The 16,101-nt window shown below is 37.2% G+C and overlaps 1 protein-coding gene and 1 long non-coding RNA gene across 24 annotated transcripts in view; both read left to right on the top strand.

Annotated features, from left to right (window-relative positions):
• Positions 1-3,734, top strand: part of LOC131370000 (NACHT, LRR and PYD domains-containing protein 12-like) — a 138,061-nt gene extending 134,327 nt beyond the window's left edge. For all 23 annotated transcript variants that reach the window (XM_058416960.1, XM_058416966.1, XM_058416965.1 and 20 more), the window contains 2 exons: positions 1,741-1,914; positions 3,121-3,734. In XM_058416960.1, coding sequence (XP_058272943.1) covers positions 1,741-1,914; positions 3,121-3,127 — 181 coding nt within the window. In that variant the 3' untranslated portion in view covers positions 3,128-3,734. The remainder of the gene's footprint in view (positions 1-1,740; positions 1,915-3,120) is intronic.
• Positions 3,735-10,048: 6,314 nt separating this feature from the next.
• Positions 10,049-13,777, top strand: LOC131369831 (uncharacterized). The gene is made up of 3 exons (XR_009207338.1): positions 10,049-10,302; positions 11,659-11,728; positions 12,282-13,777. It is a non-coding gene; the product is annotated as an uncharacterized LOC131369831 (long non-coding RNA).
• Positions 13,778-16,101: the final 2,324 nt, after the last annotated feature.

A 16,101-nucleotide genomic window follows, 5' to 3' on the forward strand; every position in this document is an offset into this window, starting at 1 on the left:
AGAATGGTTCAGTGGTGAATGCACAACGCCTACACAATACCTGCATATGTATTGCCAAGGTTTTTGGTTAGAAACACAAGTCTATCAACATGATCCAGCTTTAGGGAGGACCACAAGTGAGCAACAATATTCCAACAGTACTAAAAACCCTCTCTGAAGGGGAACTTGTAGCTCTTTTGCCTGTTTTTAGGTCCTTGGCTAGATCTTTTGTTGTTCTTTCCTCCATTTTAATGGATCCCCCTCACTATCCAGGTTACGTGACTGTAGGTAGGCCTGCAGCTCACAGGCTACACTTAGTTCCTGGTTGTTAGATGGACTTTGTAAGGTTTGTTCAGAGTATGATTGGTCAGTCGAGGTGAAAAATAACTTGTGATGGTCACTTGTGATTTGGTTTATCATCTGCAAACTTTTTGGTTTATCTTTTTCTTACTCTATTAGAGGTATTTAATGAAAGCTTAGCCAATGGAATACTGATCTAAATGATATTAAAAATTGGAGACTGGTGAGTTTGTTAAGCAGAGATTATAAATTGCTCTCCAACGTTTTGGACAACAGATCTTAGAACAGTCTTAGAACAAGTCCTCTATCCTGATCAGACAGATTATGTGCCAGGAAGATGAATTTTTGATATTTCTGTTATCAGTGATATTTTGGATATCAGTAAGTGTCTTAAGCTGGATTTTGGTCTAGTGTCAGTAGACGTAGAAAAGGTTTTTGACAGAGTCGAGCACAACTATTTATGGAATGTGTTCACAGCATTTGGGTTTAAAAGTTCATTGACCAGGGAGGGTTTTAAATATCTGTGAGTGTTTTTAGGAGGTGGAATGTTTATACAGATATTTTTTGAGGTAGTTGATTAAATACAATTAAATTTAGTTTCTTTGTTTTGGGAGAAATTGCAGTAAATTCCAGAAAGTGCTGTGCATTTAGCCAAAAAAGAAAGAGGACATTGTCTTATACATGTACAAAGCAGATTAGCAGCCTTTCAAGTACAATTTGTACAGAGATGAACTGGTCTCTCTGGACCAGTGGACTCTGGAAATGTGTAGCCTGTGCTACTTTGCAGGGCTTTAAAGGTCTAGGCCTGGACACCCTGATGTAGTGTCCTCCATTTGGGGGAGAATGTGACACTGGAGTGGAGAGCCTTATATAAGTCACCTTTATCTAAGAAAGTGGGAGACGTACAGTGGAGACTTGTTCATGGTGCAGTTGTAGTTAATGCATTTGTTTCAGTTATAAACCCTGGTGTTAGATGTTGTGTATTGATGTGACATCATCATGTACAGGGGGTCTGGGTGGGAGTCATGTGTGCTGAAGGAAAAAGAGTAAAGATGGCTGTGAGTTCAATCTGATATCAATAACAGTTTACAGTGTTAGACATGGATGTCCATGTTGTTTTCAGAGAGAAACTGTGCTTCATGCTTTTCTGCACTGTAATAAACTAAAACCTGTGTTTATTGTTTTAAAGAGTCTATTCGATGTTATGAAACATTCTGACTGGAAATCTTTATTTTTTTCAAGCTATAATGGCACTTTTTGATGCTAGAAAAAATCAAATTAAACAGAATTAAAGCTATAATTTAGAAATAGTATCTTTGCTCATTAGAATAAACAGGTGATATTAAATCCTCATGTCATTCTGAATAATAAAATCATTTACAAACACATCATCTTTAAAGGAAGTCTTAAACCAAGATAAAAATCTGTTGATGAAGACTGTGTCATTGTGTCTCTCTACAGGTTGTGTAAGTGTGGTATCTCAGATGAAGGCTGTGCTGCTTTGATTTCAGCTCTGAGATCAAACCCCTCACACCTGAGAGACCTGAATCTGTCTGATAATAATCTAGGAGACTCAGGAAAGAAGCTGCTCTCTGCTCTAAAGGATGATGAACATTACAATCTAGAGACTGTGATGTGAGTAATGCCTTTTTAATAAAAGTTCAACCTCATTATCTTTAGTTTGTACATTTCTCTTTAGTTCCAATAAATATCAGGTTAGGAAATAATACCAGTTTTAGAAAATGTCACTATATTCTACAGTGGTACCTCGGTGTTTGACTTTAAGTCGTTCCAAAAGTCTGGTCGAATACCGATTTAGTCGAAAACCGAATTATTTTTCCCCACAGGAAATAATGTAAAATGAATTAATCTGTTTCAACTCGATGGTTGATCTCACAACTTTCCTCTGGGCAACATTGATGCCTGATTTCCCGTTTTTCGGAGACATGACTACTGAAATTATACCACAAAAGATAGCGTGGGGTTTATAACACAAGCACTCACAGATGATGCTTTCAGAACAGATGATCCACATAAACTGCTTCATCTCTACTGTCTACACCAGGGTACGCCGTATGGAAAGTGTGTGTGGTCAGAATAGTTCTTTTCAGATCCGGTCGAACACAGAAACATATTTTTCAAAACTGAAAATTTGTGTCAAAAATACAGTTCACATTAACATTCGTTTGAATTTTGTTAGAAATGTTGATATTTGTTTGCAATTCTGTATGAAATAAGAACCACCGTTCCTGATGGTCACCAAGGTCAAATTGACTCGAAAATTAGAATCGAATACCGAGAATTCTAACACAGGGGTGGTCGAGGACCGAGGTACCACTGTATTTAATGTGAATTTTTCTAACAATTGTCTTTAATGCTGTTTTGTGTTCAGTAAAGTTTGTTGATTTAAAATTCATGTGGTGGCAGAAAACAGGGATTCAGACAGAGTCTACAAAATGCATGAGAGTGATTGTAAATGAACATTGTGTCTTCTGTCATTCCTGTAAAATTCACCTCAGCTTCTTCTTAAAGTCTGCACTTAAATATAAATGTAGAACAAGAGCTAAATGACACAGTAGTGTTCCTGTGATTGGATAAGAGCAGTGATGTGATGGGTAAATATCTGCTCATTATCCTGTTAGAACTTGTGGAAGTTCTCATTTGTTCTGGTTAAAAGTTAGAACACAGATGTTAGTAAGAATGAAGAAATGTTGAAGGATTCATTATAAACAGGAGATGATAATGTTTCTCTTGGAGCAGAGATGATTACATGCTGTTGATCATGAAGTACCACAGTCCACTTTGTGCTGATTAATTCACATCTTTTTCTTTTATATTCAGGATGTAATGAATATCTGTGTGTGATGAAGACTCCAGTGTTCCTGCATGTTGGGGAATAGAGAAGATGTTTAGAAACACATCAGCCATTTCATTCAGCCTTCTGTTTTGTAAAATTAATATTCTAACATTTTTGTAGTAAAATAATGTTTGTTCTCCAAAAGATATAAACTATATAAATATAAATCTTCAAAGATAAATGCATTACTAACACAATATATTGTTAGAGAAGTTATTTCTGAAGAGAAACATGTTTTTTTTTTAATAAATAAAAATAAATCACTCCAGCGTGCAGGGTTGTCATCATAACCCAACCTCACTGAGATGAAACAACTCAGTCTGGATCAGTCCACATTGTACCCAGTGCAGGATTTCAGAATTGACCATAACTGGGCATAATGTTATGATTATGTTATGGGGATAATTATGTTTATCTCAGTAATTTTAGACTGCAACTTTATGAGGAGACTTTACCTGGGAATGAGTGAATATGAGCACAAACTCCTTCTTTCTGTTGTGTATCAATCTGTCTTTTTACCTGCTTCCCTCTCTCATCTGTTTTAGTCATGTCAGTAGTGGAAACATTTACATGTCTACATTAAACTATCAACTACCAATTTGACCTGTCCGTGTTGTAATGAATCTAAAAAATCCTTTCTTCTTGGTAGACTTGCACACAGTTTTTTGAAGGAACTCGGCAGGTAGGTTATTCCAAACATCTTGGAGAACTAATCACAGATCTTCTGTGGATGTAGGCTGCTTCAAATCCTTATGTCTCTTCATGTAATCTCAGACAGACTGGATGATGTTGAGATCAGGACTCTATGGGGGACAAACCATCACTTCCAGGACTCCATGTTCTTCTCTGTGCTGGAGATAGTTCTTTATAACATTGGCTGTATGTTTGGGGTCATTGTCCTGCTGCAGAATAAATTAGGGGCCAATCAGACTCCTCCCTGATGGTGTTGCATGATGGATAAGTATCTGCCTGGATTTCACAGCATGGAGGACACCATTAATCCCGACCAAATCTCTTGCATCTACAGTCTTCAACATCACCCGTTTCTTTGTGCTTCTTCAAAATATCTTGAACAGCACATCCTGAAACCCCAGTCTGCTCTGAAATCTGTGCCTGGGAGAGACCTTGCTGATTCCTTGTGTCTTGTTCCTGTGCTCAATCTTGCCATGGTGTATGACCTGTGACATGAAACTGACTTCAATAATCACACCAAATATTGATTTGATTTTGATTGTTCTTCTGTGCTCTCATTTAGCATTTTGTAAATTAATAAAAATAAACAATTAAAATAAATATTTTAGAAAGCATTTTTACTTTACAGCATTTCTTTATACCTGTGTAAAAATTTTGCACAGTACGATATATTCACAAAATACTTTATGCAGCAAGAATTTATGGTGTTTTTTCTCCCACTCTCCTGCAATGTTTCCTAACTGTCTGTGTTAATAAATTCCCTTTGTTGTGTGTATATATTGTTTACATTATTATATCCTGCCTTTTGTTGTCATCCTTGTTGTTTACCTTCTTGTCCTGTTTCTGGTGATTTGTTTCACTTTTCATTTGTTTCCTTTGTTTCTTTCCATTGCTGTTCTGGTCAGTGCAGAGTCTTGCTCTTTGTCAGATCCTTTAATTAGATTTGTACCAGAAGTGAATGTAAACTGAACACAAAAAGTAAATTACTGAATCTTTGTTTACTGAAAATAAAAAGTAGAGCTCAGAATACAGTCTAAAAAATTCAGTTCACCAGTTTCACAGTACTTTACTGGCATGATTGTTAGCATGCAAAATAAATAAATAAATAAATAAATAAGTGACAAAAAATAAGGTCCCAGGGCAAAAGTACAACAATGATGGTGATGTGAGGGCAATTATTTACACATACAAAATGTTCTTGAGCTTCAATTTGAACTCAACTTTGCACTTTTGGGGGTCTTAACATGCTCAAAAACTCATGAAAATCAGCAGACAGGTTGGAATCTGCGGCCATTAGGAGGTCACTGTGGCTCAACCCTGGGCGTGGCACACACCCCTCACAGCGCCCCCTGGAATATCTTGCTGCATAGCTGATACACACTTACACATATCCATGTACAACCCGGTACACACTTAGATCTCATTGATCTGAACAACTTTCACACTGCATCTCATTAAGTCTAATCCAGAGGAAGCCAGTTATTTGCAAAACGCACCCAATGGAATTTGAAATACTCCTCCTAGGGAATTGATTCAACCGCCACCAAACCCAGGCTAATATGATCTCAAGACACTGATACAACCGCCACCAAACCCAAGCTAATATGATCTCAAGACATTGATACAACCACCACCAAACCCAGGCTAATATGATCTCAAGACACTGATACAACCGCCACCAAACCCAGGCTAATATGATCTCAAGACACTGATACAACCGCCACCAAACCCAGGCTAATATGATCTCAAGACACTGATACAACCGCCATCAAACCCAGGCTAATATGATCTCAAGACACTGATACAACCGCCACCAAACCCAGGCTAATATGATCTCAAGACACTGATACAACCGCCATCAAACCCAGGCTAATATGATCTCAAGACATTGATACAACCGCCACCAAACCCAGGCTAATATGATCTCAAGACACTGATACAACCGCCACCAAACCCAGGCTAATATGATCTCAAGACATTGATACAACCGCCACCAAACCCAGGCTAATATGATCTCAGGACACAGATACAACCGCCACCAAACCCAGGCTAATATGATCTCAAGACATTGATACAACCGCCACCAAACCCAGGCTAATATGATCTCAAGACATTGATACAACCGCCACCAAACCCAAGCTAATATGATCTCAAGACATTGATACAACCGCCACCAAACCCAGGCTAATATGATCTCAGGACACAGATACAACCGCCACCAAACCCAGGCTAATATGATCTCAGGACACAGATACAACCGCCACCAAACCCAGGCTAATATGATTTCAAGACACTGATACAACCGCCACCAAACCCAGGCTAATATGATCTCAGGACACAGATACAACCGCCACCAAACCCAGGCTAATATGATCTCAAGACATTGATACAACCGCCACCAAACCCAGGCTAATATGATCTCAGGACACAGATACAACCGCCACCAAACCCAGGCTAATATGATCTCAGGACACAGATACAACCGCCACCAAACCCAGGCTAATATGATCTCAGGACACAGATACAACCGCCACCAAACCCAGGCTAATATGATCTCAAGACATTGATACAACCGCCACCAAACCCAAGCTAATATGATCTCAAGACACTGATACAACCGCCACCAAACCCAGGCTAATATGATCTCAAGACATTGATACAACCACCACCAAACCCAGGCTAATATGATCTCAAGACACTGATACAACCGCCACCAAACCCAGGCTAATATGATCTCAAGACATTGATACAACCGCCATCAAACCCAGGCTAATATGATCTCAAGACATTGATACAACCGCCATCAAACCCAGGCTAATATGATCTCAAGACATTGATACAACCGCCATCAAACCCAGGCTAATATGATCTCAAGACATTGATACAACCGCCATCAAACCCAGGCTAATATGATCTCAAGACATTGATACAACCGCCATCAAACCCAGGCTAATATGATCTCAAGACATTGATACAACCGCCATCAAACCCAGGCTAATATGATCTCAAGACATTGATACAACCGCCATCAAACCCAAGCTAATATGATCTCAAGACACAGATACAACCACCACCAAACCCAGACTAATATGATCTCAAGACACAGATACAACCACCACCAAACCCAGGCTAATATGATCTCAAGACACAGATACAACCACCACCAAACCCAGACTAATATGATCTCAAGACACTGATACAACCGCCACCAAACCCAGACTAATATGATCTCAAGACATTGATAATGGAAAATTGTGAAGGGATTTTTGATATCTCAAACGGTTCAGCCGTGAGCAGTGTGGGAAATTTCTGAAACTTATACTTGTCTTATACCTAATCATTAAGTATGTTTGATTTTAATCAGTAAGGGAAGAGACTAGATAAATCGTTTAATCATGATTAAGGATAAATTGGTTAATCATTAGATTCATTCAGTTATGTTTAATCATTTAATGATTTTCATTTTGGTAATCAGTACTTACTCTCATTGTTAATCACTGACGTTGCCTATCTAATTAGCATCTCTAATTTATTGATTATTTGATAATAATCATAATAATTTGATTACTTGGTCATCTAATAATTCTTTCACTATTAAGCACCTGCCATAATCATTAGTCAACAGGTAAGCTTATGATAAATAGATAAAATTAGCACAAACATAGAGGTAGAAGTTATAGGACAAAAAATAAATAAAATCACAAAAATAGAGATCAGCAAAACGTCGTTAGTGGGTTATTGTTCTCGAACTTTCTGGCTCCACTGAGACCGAAAAAACATGTTGACGAAGTTCAGAATCCTTGGGCTTAAGGGCGAGAACACCATAACAGTCTTATTTGATCCAATTCTGACTTGAGTGTTTATTTAAAAAAAATTAAAGTTAAAACTACCCTTATATAATGTACAGGTGTTATATCACATCTTATTATCTTATGCAATTAAAAAGTAGCTTACTTGTGGCATAAGTAAGAACAAAACAATAGGCACCGAGACGGGAGGGGGTTTGGAGAAGATGTTATTGAAGCGCCAGCAAAATATTATTGCAGTGGCGGATGTTAATGTAAACATAGGGACATAACACACCGAGTAAGTGTAATGGAAAATCAATAAAAATAGTGGTAAAGTCCTCAGAATTCTAATAAATGTCAGCCAGTCACCATGAACCACACAGGAACAACAACAATCAAATACATGGAACATGTGGGTGAATGTTGAATTAAAGGTGTAATGGGTATAATGAAACAAATGTGTTTTTGGGCTCAATAATAGAAGTTTAGATAGATCAACAACCAATGTGTGTCAATATTAAAACTTGTGACCCATAGAGTGTATGAAGGCCACAGAAAGGTGGGGCTGTTTTTCAGGGGGAATAATGGGTGAACGTCAAAACAATCCATAGAAAAATAGAACCCAGCAAGGTTAGGCAGCTGGGCTAAAGGGTATATATACTGGGGGATTTGTGAAGGGGGGTGTGCTTGACTGCATCGATTCATGAATCTGTGTATTTGAGTGCCATTTCCGGTGATATTTTTTCTAAATAAAACCGGTTGCTTTGTCTCATCCAAGCCTGGAGGAGTACTTTATTTCTTTGTTTTCCTGCAAATTTCTAATTTGAACTACATGACTATTGGATTATATTGGTAATTGGAGAAGGCTCTAGGACCACTCTGTGGTGTCCACCTGGAGGGAGGCTCTGGGTTCCGACAGCAGCCCTTAAACTTATGGCGAATAAAACGAAACACAAAGTAGCTAATAACTTCTGTGTACATTAAGTGATCTACATGAAACCTTAGGATTATGTTAAGAGTAGAAAGACAAATATGACAACTGTGAGTCTCAGCGCCACCCACTGGCAGCAGGAAGTGTGTCACTTTAAGAAATCTAATGTTTTGTCCCTTACTTTCACCTGATTTGGATGAAAATCAGTCAGAATAATGTCAAGACATGGCTGATATGAAACTGTGAAGGAATTTGTGATATTGTGAATGATGTTGCTATGGTGATGATTTAAATAAGGACATAATAGAAGAAATTTAATGTTCTTATATCTTAACAGTGGAAAGTCCTAATGTTTCAAAATATTTTACATAGAAAGAACAACTGGTTGTGAGTAAGTTTGCTTAGTTTCATGATTTTGTGATGCTCAAACGGCTCACAACAAATTTTTACATTTATCAGTCCATTGACTAGACATGGTTTTGGCCTGACTCCTGCAGTACTAGACGATGTCCACTAGACGGAGCTCTTTCCCCTTTATTTTTATTTTTTTAAATATGGCTTCATGTTCACAATTTATATATACAGAGTCAACCAAAAAATGTATATACACTTCAGGAAAATATTATGATGTATATTATATTAGTATAATATTAATAATATTACCATATTATTATCAACATAAAATAATATATATATATATCAATTTATAACGTATAGCAATACATTTAGTTGTAAAATATTTATACAAATTTTTCTTTTCCTACAAATGTCTATATATATATATATATATATATATATATATATATATATAATCTTTGACATCACTGGACATTGCTATGATCTGTTTCATTACACCCAAACTGTCACTTTAGTCCTTATATAGTTTAGACGGAGAGTCAGTTTTCTTTTTGCCATCAGTGTACATTGCTGTGATCAGTTTGTTATCGGCGATGGCACCGTTTGCTTAGTTTCATGATTTTGTGATGCTCAAACGGCTCACAACATTTTTTTACATTCATCAGTCCATTAGACATGGTTTTGGCCTGACTCCTGCAGTACTAGACTATGTCCACTAGATGGAGGACGCCCCCCGTTTTTTATATGGCTATATGTTGACAATTTATATTTACAGAGTCAACCAAAAAATGTATATACACTTCAGGAAAAGAAAAATATTATGATGTATATTATATTAGTATAATATTAATAATATTACCATATTATTATCATCATAATATCATCATATATATCAATATATAACATATAGCAATACATTTAGTTATAAAATATTTATATAAATTTTTCTTTTCCTGAAATGTGTATACATTTTTCTGGGTGACTCTCTCTCTCTCTCTCTCTCTCTCTCTCATTGTCCCTTATGACATCACTGGACATTGCTATGATCTGTTTCATTACACCCAAACTGTCACTTCTGTCCTTATATAGTTTAGACGGAGAGTCAGTTTTCTTTTTGCCGTCAGTGTACATTGCTGTGATCACTTTCATTAAATCCCAATTGTCACTTTTGTCCTTTTGGTATTTCCCCTTCAAATGCATGTACCCACTGTACTGTAGTTTTATATAAAAATAATATTAATTGTGTGTGTGTGTGTGTGTGTGCGCAGGTGGATTCCATTCTGTTCAGTGAGTTTAAGGTGGGGAAGGAGGAACCCACACTGGAGAGGAGTTGCTGTTTCTTGGAATGAATCTACAGAGAGGACATTTACCCGTGTCTCACATTCTGCAAGAGTGAGGTGTGTGTGTGTGTGTGTGTGTGTGCACCTTTATCATACTGTCAGTATTAAACACATGATTTTTATTCTTATGTATTAAAGCCAAAGACAAAACATTAGTTTAATTACTAATAAATGACTGTTTGTGTCATTTCCTGTCCACAGAACAGCTCATCACAAACACTAATACTGGTGTCCTAACAGTGTGTTAATGTGTACTATGATCAGTGTATAGGACATTTGTGTGTAGAATTGTGTGCTGCAGTGTTAATTACACAGATTCAGCACTGTAAGGAAAACATTATCTTAACACCTGAACCTCCGTGAGTAAATGTGTGTGTATTAACCTCCGTGTGATCACCCGTGCCATCATATTTACATGAGTTTTATCCTGAGACAGAAGGGAGAGCTTGTTTTACATATGAGCTCATATCACCCTGACAAATGATCTAACTCAGTGTGTATAACTACAAACACTGTCTCACAGAGACACAGAGTCATTTATTGAACTGCCTTTTAACCTGAGGTACCATGTCTGTACCTCCTTCACCCTAAACTTCTGTTTGATCAAATGTTCAGCTCTGCTGCTTCTGTTTGTCAGTGTTTTCCATCTCTTCTGTTTCTTTATTCCTTTCTTTCTGTTTTGCCCTCCCCTAGTGGCAGGAAGTCTGAAATAAACAAAGTCACGGAAGTGTACATTCTCTCTCTCTCTCTCTCTCTCTCTCTCTCTCTCTCTCTCTCTCTCTCTCTATATATATATATATATATATATATATATATATATATATATATATATATATATAATTAATCATTTGTTTTTGGAATTTAAAAAGAAGAATTTCATTCTACAGCATCTGAAATGTTTTCTTCCTTCAATGAAGTTGTGATTTGGATAAAATGATTCTGTATTTTCTTTTCTGATTGATCCTGTAAAGTAAATGATCAGATTACAGAAGCCAAAGAAAAGCTCAGAAAACACAATAAAAAGGATGGAAAGAAAAACAATATATGAATCAGCACATCAGTGTAACGCTCTGGACAAGCAGAGATCTGGTTCAAATTGAAAAGGAAGATGATGAAAGAAGACAGAATAGTCTGATTTTTCTCTTTCCTACCTGTAGAGTTAAATTCAGTGTTTTTATTGTAATTCTATTTTTAGTATTCTTACGACATGGACAGTGGATAAAGCACTTCACTGCATGTTGTAGTGTGTATGGCCGTGTCTGTGTCCAGTAGAACTGAACTGGAATTCTGATTAGACTGATGATGAGGGAGAAACTGTAGGAAGTGACAGTGTACAGAATGGTGTACAGTGTTCATGTAGACTTTAGTGACTACAACCAAGTTACCTCTTCCTCCTCTCCTTTCTACTCCTAGATCACCTCCGTCTGCAACTTCTTCACCTACATTCACTACATCCACCAAGGACTGGTCAAGCAGCAGGATGGTGAGCTAAACTGACCACACACACACAAGCAGCATTAATCTTTAACTTTAGACTGTTAAAACATGTGATGTGTGCTTCATTAATAAATGTGTGATTGTTCTCAGTTTGCTGTGGTATAAGCAGAATCACACACTCCAGACTGTTCTCCACTTTAAGATGATAAAGGCACTATGATGATAACAGTACTATTGATGATAATTATCTCCATTATCTGAGCTGATGAACTGAGACGCCTGAGACTCCTTATATAAATGTTAAATAAACAATAAAAACATGACATTTCTCTTGGTTAAACAGCACATTTTTAATATCAGTTTATTATTATGCAAAAATGACGCCTTTCGTCCAATCAGATTTGAGAATTCTACAGCACCGTGCTACATGATTGGAAACACACATACAGCACATTCAGATCATTTAGAGCTTCTAAAGTTAACTAATGGATTTCTTCAGTGATTATTTTCTGTTATATTTAGAGTAATGTGTGGTGTTATAGTGTTCTTCATAAATCAGTAAACATCAGATCAATGTCTGTCTTTTATTTTTATTTTAGCTGTACAGATGTTCTGGGAGGTCATGCAGCTGTGTAAGGAGATGTCCTGTGCTAAACTGGACTACTACAGAGATGAACTGTGAACACTGAGCAAGGAGACCGTGTGTGAAAGAAACATGCTCAGTGCAGGAGAGGGGGGTTCTGCAGTTCACCAAGACACATCACAGGGACCAGGTCTTTCCTCACACCTCAACACTCCAGCACTGTGTGTGTGTGTGTGTGTGTGTGTGTGTGTGTGTGTGTGTGTGTGTGTGTGTGTGTGTGTGTGTGTGTGTGTGTGTGTGTGTGTGTGTGTGTGTGTGTGTGTGTGTGTGTGTGTGTGTGTGTATGAGATGAAATCACTGAAAAGGGAAGAAAAAGGTGTTGGTCTACTGATCAGAAGGTTGTGAGTTTGAATCCCAGCTCCACCAAGCTGCCACTGCTGGGCCCCTGAGCAAGGCCCTCAATCCTCAATTACTCAGCTGTATAAAATGAGATAAAATGTCCAACTTACAAATCGACTTAAAACAGCTTTTACTTCTGCTAAAGACATTAGGAGTACTTCAAATTTTACCCTGCTCAGAGAATTATTGGAAAGTAACAGTACTTTCACAACCCTTTTTGTATTTTTTAAGGAAAAAAAGATTCAAGATTCAAGATTCAAAGAACTTTATCAGGTTCATCGTGAGAGAAGTTCACACTCTGTAGCCACTGCTGAATATGGTTCCTGTATTTATGTCTGGTGTAAATGGAGTACACAGATATATATTTTTCACAGACCAGTAGTGTCTCAGGTGCCTGATGCCACTGATTTATAATTCAGTAATTCAGCAGAAATTTGTTGCCAAATCAGTTCACCGTCAGTCCACTTTGTGTTCGGAAGTCAGGGAATTCAAGTGAAGTTTCCTTTCCCTTTGGGCTCAAGACACTTCAGTTCATTTTTTAAGAAACTCTGAGTTTTAGCTGTGCTCCAGTGTGTCCAAGAACATTTGATAAAAATGTCAATAAACTATCACAGCTTCACACTCCTCTCCAGATGTGTATGAATCCACCTGGAGGAAGACACACACACACACTTTACTATCCTTGTGAGGACCTTCCATAGGACTAACCCTGAGTTCATATGTTTTTTGGTTAGTTTTAAATAAAATCTGTGTAAGAGGCAGATCAAAAGTCCATACAAGGTCAAAACTGTCCGATTAACCAGTCTGGTCCCATTCGGTTCTTCAACACCTCTCTACAGGGACATGGTAATGTGGACTGGGAGATCTAGGCTAAGGCTTGTCTGCTATATGCATCACGGTGTTACATGTATAACTCTCTCATCCGTTAGATTCAGGGTCTGCTCAGTTACTCTCACTATTGCATATCTTACCATTACAAACAGACTCAGTTTCATTGTCACTTTCATGCTGCTCTTTGCACAATTACCCCCCCCTCCCCTTTTAAACTGTGATTTATATGCTTTATTTATTTGCTTCTTATATATCTGTAGTTTTTGTTCTTAGCATTGCACTAGTAACTTCTGGTCAGTTATCACATTACCCTGTGTATCCTAACTATAGATAAGATAAGATAAGATAAGATAAGATAAGATAAGATAAGATAAGATAAGATAAGATAAGATAAGATAAGATAAGTGTGCATTCTACAACAACAACACAACCTGTTACTGTCTCTATTGCTGCTGGATATCTGGATCTTCCGGATCAATAAAGTATCTATCTATCTATCTATCTATCTATCTATCTATCTATCTATCTATCTATCTATCTATCTATCTATCTATCTATCTATGTGAGCTGTGAAATTAGCACTGTGTGAATACTGATTTTTATACACTCAAAAAAAAGGAATTTTGCTGCCTGTTAAATTTCCTTCACTGTAACATACATTCTGTAGGATATAATTTCATATTTAGTAAATGAACACCAATAAATCATGTAGGATTTTCTATAAGGTCAACTACTCTAGCTTTTAATAGATTCCCTCATGTCAAAATAACAAAACATAATCAAACTCTATGGCATCAAGTTAGCGCCATAAGTATCGTACTCGTAAAAAAAAAAATAAATAAATAAAAAACGGGAATCACAGAATAGAAAACACAATTTTAAAAAATAAAACTTGAAACGCTAGGAATTAAAAACTAACTTTTATTCTCTGTGCTTATTTTACTTGGATGTTTGTTCTTTCCAGGTTACTCCAGTTTGTTATTCCAAAAATTACAAGTAGAGCAAATTTTATGCAAATTAGGGGACGGGATAAAAGCCTCCATTGGTCCAAATGATACCCTGACACATCCAGTGACTTAGATTAGAAGACATTGTACAGAGATTCAACAATGAACCCAAAATATCTCTGAGGTCCTCTAGTGTCTGTCTGCAATACAATTTTTAACCACACCCATTTCCTGTTAGTGAATGGACATGGGGAAGTTCAGTTGACCTTCATACATCTCCACAGTGTTTTTCTTTATGATCAATACATTTTATAGGAGTAATCTGGTCATAAATAAAGTCCATGGTTGATGAGATGATTGATAGATTCAGACCGGACAGCTGATGCTCAGGAATATTAGCAAACCGTTAAACCCACCACTCACCTCTTCACTTCAGTGCACAATGGATATGAAAAGTCTACACTTGTTAAATGGCAGATTTTTGTGATGTAGAAAAATTAATAAAAAAAAGACACCACATATAAGAACTTTTTTACGCTCAGTGTGAATTTACAGTTTATAAAAATGGAGGTAAAAACAATCATAATCTTTTTTTAAGGAAAAAAGTAAATAAATAAGCTAGTTGTATAAATGTACAAACCCCAAGCTAATATTTTGTTGAAGCACCTTTTGAACACCAGATCTTTTGGGTCTATCAGTATTGCACATCTTAGGTCTTACACACAGTCCATCATTCAGTACTACTGACCTTTTGGTTAAGCCATTCTACTGTTGATATGAATGTATGCAGTTAAAATTCACTGGTATATGTAGCTATTCATCATTCCCTCCACCTTCATAAAAGCCCCAGTTCTTATATATTTTGAAACTAGTCTTAACATACATTTTGACACATGCTTTGCAGTGACTCCATGGGGAACTTACAGGACATACAGGATACTTACAGGCCTTAAAGGACTTACAGGACTTGAAGGATACTTTTGATAGATACTGACCACTGCAGACCGGGAACACCCCACAAGAGCTGCAGTTTTGGAGATGCTCTGATCCAGTGGTCTAGACATCACAATTTGGCCCTTTGTCAAACTCACTCAAATCCTTACGCTTGTCCATTTTTCCTGCTTCTAACACATCAACTTTGAGCAGGGGCGTAATTTCCACTGGGGACAGGGGGGACTTTTCAAAATCCCGTTTGAACGCCGTGTGCACACTCGCTAAAAATATCTGACTGAAAGGTGTAATGAACAGGTATCATGGTTGAGGCACAGTCAGTGATGAAATGCCAGAAGCAGCAACAGATGACTTGAACAGAAAGACTGGAGATGTGACTTGGTTGATTCAGTAAATTAGCTCAGGTCAGAATAATCATATTTTCATGAACATTCTGCGTAGCAAGAAAACGAGTTGACTTTAAACCATGCATTTTCTCTCAGCAGTGTATGACAAGCAGACTCTGGATGATCCGTCATTTTCATATCAGAGGACAGATGAGGTGGACAGTACATGGAAAGATGTGATTGAATGGATAGATGGAGGACAATGTTTATATTTGTTTTTTATGTTTGTGAGATTGTGTGCCAATCTTGCATCCTGTGTAGCAAATAAGTAGTGTATCTATTGTCTTATCAATTTTCCCATCCTTTTGGATTACAGAAGGAT

The sequence above is a fragment of the Hemibagrus wyckioides genome, linkage group LG19, assembly GCF_019097595.1.
Source record: "Hemibagrus wyckioides isolate EC202008001 linkage group LG19, SWU_Hwy_1.0, whole genome shotgun sequence".
In the NCBI taxonomy this organism is placed as follows: Eukaryota; Metazoa; Chordata; class Actinopteri; order Siluriformes; family Bagridae; genus Hemibagrus; species Hemibagrus wyckioides.